Raw genomic sequence first — 4488 nt, 5'->3', positions numbered from 1 at the left:
ATATTATTATTATTATTATTATTATTATATTTAAGGGTAATGATGAAAAAAAAATTAAAAGAGCTTGTAATGGACATTCTCATATTAAAAAAAAATGATGATTCACTTATTTGATGAAAAAATCATTCCATTTTAAATGACTATTCATTTTTTTAAAACCAACTAAATATAAAAATAAACCTTGATTCTTTCCATTTATTTTCATTCCCCACAACCAAACACACCCTTTATTCTTAATTTCTTATTGTGTTTCCAGTGTTGATGTCGTTTTCCCTTGGAGAGACCTTCGCCATCGATGAACGTCTCAAAGCCAAAGTTACAGTCGTCACCGTCGATGGTTCACGTTGTTCTCAGGTGCGCCGTTCCTCTCTCGCTCTCTCTAAGGAAACGGTTTTCCCGCTCTCACTTTCCCCATTTTCTCGGATGCCAAACACAATTTTTTCCTCCCTTTTAAGTCTCTCATGGGTCACCTTCCCACTCCGTTTTCTCAACCGTCCTTCCATTTCCTCCCTCCTAACCCTAACCCAAATTCCGTCTCGTTAAACGCTGAGCTTCAAAATCCACAGCCCCAAAATCTCACTCCTCAACCTCTGGACTTCTCCGCCACTCTCTCGTCCCTCAATGGTCTCATTCATCACTCTGAACAGACTCTTCGCGCGCTATTTTCTCTTCTCCCACTCCAAAACCCTAATCAAGCTCATTCCAATGGCGTCGTGCCTTGCCCTTTCAATTCCCAACACCTTATGCACCCGAGTTCCCTCTTTTCTCATTTCCTTCATTGCTCGTCCTCTCCGTGCCCTATTCAATTCGACCTTCTTCCTCAACTCAATTACACCGAAACCTTAAATTCCTCTGATTCTTCTAAGGCAGAACGTGGCTTTCTTCAGACACTTCACGGCTCTGACTCGGAGCTCTGCTTCTCTCTGGATGATTTTTATTCCCAATTTGGGTTCAATTTCTTCTACAATGACTGCCATGGCGTGGTTAATCTCTCTGCTCTAGATGGCATAAGCAGAACTTTTACGCTTCCCGTTTTTCTGTCGGTCGAATGCGCCAATTTTGTGAGCAACAACGAAGAAGAAAGGAAGAGTTTTGAGAGAAAGAATAGGAAGATTCTCCCTTCTGAGTTGTGGGCTATTAGAGCTGAGATTGAAGCTTGGAATGAGTATCCAAATGTGTATTCGTACCGTGTTCTTTATGCCATTTTGGGATTGGATTTTATTAGTGTTTGTGATTTAGCGAGATGGGTGATTGCCAATTCGCCTCAATATGGAGTTGTGATTGATACGGCTATGAGGGATCACATATTTCTCCTTTGTAGGCTCTGTTTGAAGGCAATTCTAAAGGAAGCTTTGAATTTGGTCGGAAACTGTAATTCAGTGAAGATTTTGAATAGTATGAACTTTAGTTGTCCCATCCTGGTTCAAGCTTTAATGTGGTTAGCGTCTCAGCTTTCTATTTTATATGGTGAAATGAATGGGAAGTTTTTTGCGCTTAACATTCTCAAGCAATGTGTATTAGATGCTGCATCGGGTTTAGTATTTTTCTCGTTGGAAAAGAGTGTGACTGAGACTCCTGCTTTAGAGGAGGTTCCCCAGAGTTTAGTAGATTCTAATGGCAATGGAATAAAGGGTTCTGAAGTTCAAAAACCACTTGAAATACGTAGAAATGGAGAAGTGAATAGCGTTGTAGAGGAAAGCTTTACTAGTGGTGTGATTCTTGTGTCTCAGTTGGCTGCAGCCATTGCAGCATTGCATGAAAGGTCTTTGCTTGAAGGGAAAATTAAGGGACTGCGTTTTCACCAACCACTTAATAACTATCAACGGTATGCCACAATTCATTTGCTTTTCTTTTTTTCTTTATCGATATTTCTTGAATTGCAATGTACAGAACTTCTCTGGATTCATGGTGGGAATGTTGTAAGCATCTATATATGTTCATACCACCTTAAAGACGGCATGTTTAATTCTAAGTTCTTATTTATCTTTTCTATTGTAGGGTTGCTGAGCATGATTATGTATCGCATAGAGCTGATGAAGAGCGCGAAAAGCGCCCTCAGTATAGACCCATAATTGAGCATGATGGGCTTCCTCGGCTGAAAGTATCTAACGAGGTACTGAATTTCTACGGATCACAATAAACCACCAGAATCATAATGCGTAACTAATAACTAAATCATAGTCTGTCTAATTGTATCTTTTATTCGAAACATGTGCCCTGCTCTTACTAGATAATCTCCAATATGGAGAAATTGGCTTCTTCAAGAAAGAATACTAGAAAGAAGTGGGACTTGGACATCAATGTAAATGACGCACACAAAAGTACTGCTATAATTACATTAAGTAACTTTGATTGAGTAACCAACTATTTCTCTCGGAACATAATCTTTGTACCAAGCTTAAAGAGCTTGCTCTCCAGTTATCTTGTAGTTGCTTTTTGCTTTCTTAGGAAAGCATTAGGGAGGTTGCTTTAACTCTCAATCTCAAAAAGATCTTTATGTTTTCCTTTTGGTGCTCATTGTACCAGGAAACGAGCAAGACAAAGACTAGAGAGGAATTATTAGCAGAGGACAGGGATTACAAAAGGCGAAGAATGTCATATCGTGCCAAGAAGGTGAAGCGAACAAACTTAGAGGTAAGGACCTGTTTTTATACTGAGTATATCTTATTCTCTTTCTATGAGCTTAATGTATATGTATTTAGTTGTCTCACAAGTCCCATCTAGTTTGTTTAGATCTTTCTGACAAGTAATATTGGTTTTGTAAGTGTAAATTTACCAAGAGAATAAACTTAAAAATGAAGGCAGGTCAAAGTTATAGATGTGATCTTTGTACTTTTATAGGTTATGAGAGATATAATAGAGGACTTCATGGATGAAATTAAGCAAGCTGGAGGAATCGGGTGCTTCGAGAAGGGAGCTAAAGCAGAGGATACTCTTTTATTGAAACCGTCCTATGCTTCTGAAATAACCTCAGACATCAACATGTCAGAGAAAAGGAACTATGACTCATCTGCAGCAGGTGATAGTCCAGATCGCCACAGGAAACAATCAGGCTTTGACTATGGTGCCCGTGCTACAACTTTCAAGGGTTATACTCATAAAGATTATGAGCAAACTAAAAGAGGTCTTTATGGTGACCATGAACCCAAGGACGATCAGAGAAGCATCAGTAGAGATAAACGTGATAGAGAGTACTATTCCAGAAGTCCAAGACACGATCGATCAAGTGATTGGACTCATCACCGAAGGGAACAAAATGAGAGGGAGGGAAGTGGGACCAAGCGTCATGAGTCTAAGCACTCATCTTCCAGAAAGTCCAAGTATTACGTGAATAGATTATCAACTTTTGGATTAACTTCCGAACACAAGTCCAAATCTAAAGATAGACATCACGGAGATAGATATGAAAATCGCAGTTCAGCACTTTTTTTGCGGAATACTTTTGAGGATAGATATGATCCTTCAGAGTCTCATGGCACATATGAAGATGATATCCCTACTAACAGCAAGTATGTCTGGGGTGATAAATTTGTTGATGGAAAATGACCTAATGGGCAGACATTTCAGAGAAACACATTTTTCTCTTTACCTTAATAAACCGGAGCAGTTTTACCATGTGGGGTAAGTTATCCGGAGTTATCCCTCGTCTTTTCATCGTGGTTTCATTTGAATTTGAAAATGACATTTTGTTTGTAACATGCTTCAGCACAACTTTGCAGTTCGATGTCATCATGCTTCAGCAAGTTTTTTATATCCGTATCCTCCTTTTGTATCCTTGACTGTTTTTTTGTTTCTAGTCAGCTTTTAGTTTTTGTTTTCTTTTTATTGCAGTTTGTTAAATTTTGATAAGAAATTGGTTGGAGACATCTGACCACTTGGATCGTTTATATCATTTTTCTCTTGTTTACCATCGTGATTGTAGATTCGTAGGTCATAATCATTTAGACATAGATGTCCCGTGACAAAATATATCACTGCATATTTGCTAAGCTATATTGGCATCATTAATTTTTGCCTAATTATTCCTATGATTAGCCCACTGGTGTTTTTTCAGGTAAGCAAACTCTTCCATCCTGCTCATGGCTCGAATATTACGAGTGCCTGTACGATTTAAACAAAATTTTCTGTAAGATTGAAGTTTGTAATTTGATTTCTTTCATTGAGTTGTGAACACATTTTGATTGAATGACACTGGTCTTAGCTTTTGTTGAGTTGAACTTTTATTCGGAGTACAATGTATATATTCTAAGATTAAAAGTCTTTACTGGTAAGTCTGATGTTTACGTTTATTTAGATTTCAAAACATTTTCTATTTCAAATTAAGACGTTGTTCAGCAAGCAAAAACAAACAAGACATTGTAGGATTTTGCTAGATATGTATATAGTTTTTGCTTTACATGATTAGGTGTGATCAAGGTTAAAATTTTTGGGGAGAAAGAGGAAATAGGCTAAGATTTGAGATGAATTAAAATTAATAGGCTAATAGTT

At 37.8% G+C, this 4488-nt stretch overlaps 1 protein-coding gene across 3 annotated transcripts; it reads left to right on the top strand.

The window, feature by feature from the left end:
• Positions 1–225: 225 nt before the first annotated feature.
• On the top strand, positions 226–4237 carry LOC112095309 (U11/U12 small nuclear ribonucleoprotein 48 kDa protein-like). 3 transcript variants are annotated; one of them, XR_002903774.1, is made up of 5 exons: positions 226–1825; positions 1999–2113; positions 2527–2634; positions 2842–3621; positions 3707–4237. XR_002903774.1 is itself a non-coding variant. In XM_024177010.1 (4 exons), exons 1-4 carry the CDS (start codon positions 462–464, stop codon positions 3544–3546), a joined length of 2292 nt encoding a protein of 763 aa, XP_024032778.1. In that variant the 5' UTR covers positions 226–461; the 3' UTR covers positions 3547–4237. The 3 variants fall into 3 exon arrangements, 1 of the variants encoding a protein (XP_024032778.1); XR_002903775.1 differs by having other exon boundaries at positions 4055–4234; XM_024177010.1 differs by having other exon boundaries at positions 2842–4237.
• The last annotated feature ends 251 nt before the right edge of the window (positions 4238–4488 follow it).

Source organism: Morus notabilis, unplaced genomic scaffold, assembly GCF_000414095.1.
Source record: "Morus notabilis unplaced genomic scaffold, ASM41409v2 C11489781, whole genome shotgun sequence".
In the NCBI taxonomy this organism is placed as follows: Eukaryota; Viridiplantae; Streptophyta; class Magnoliopsida; order Rosales; family Moraceae; genus Morus; species Morus notabilis.
The sequence above is the reverse complement of the archived record's forward strand: the minus strand, read 5'-3'. Positions and strand labels throughout refer to the sequence as shown.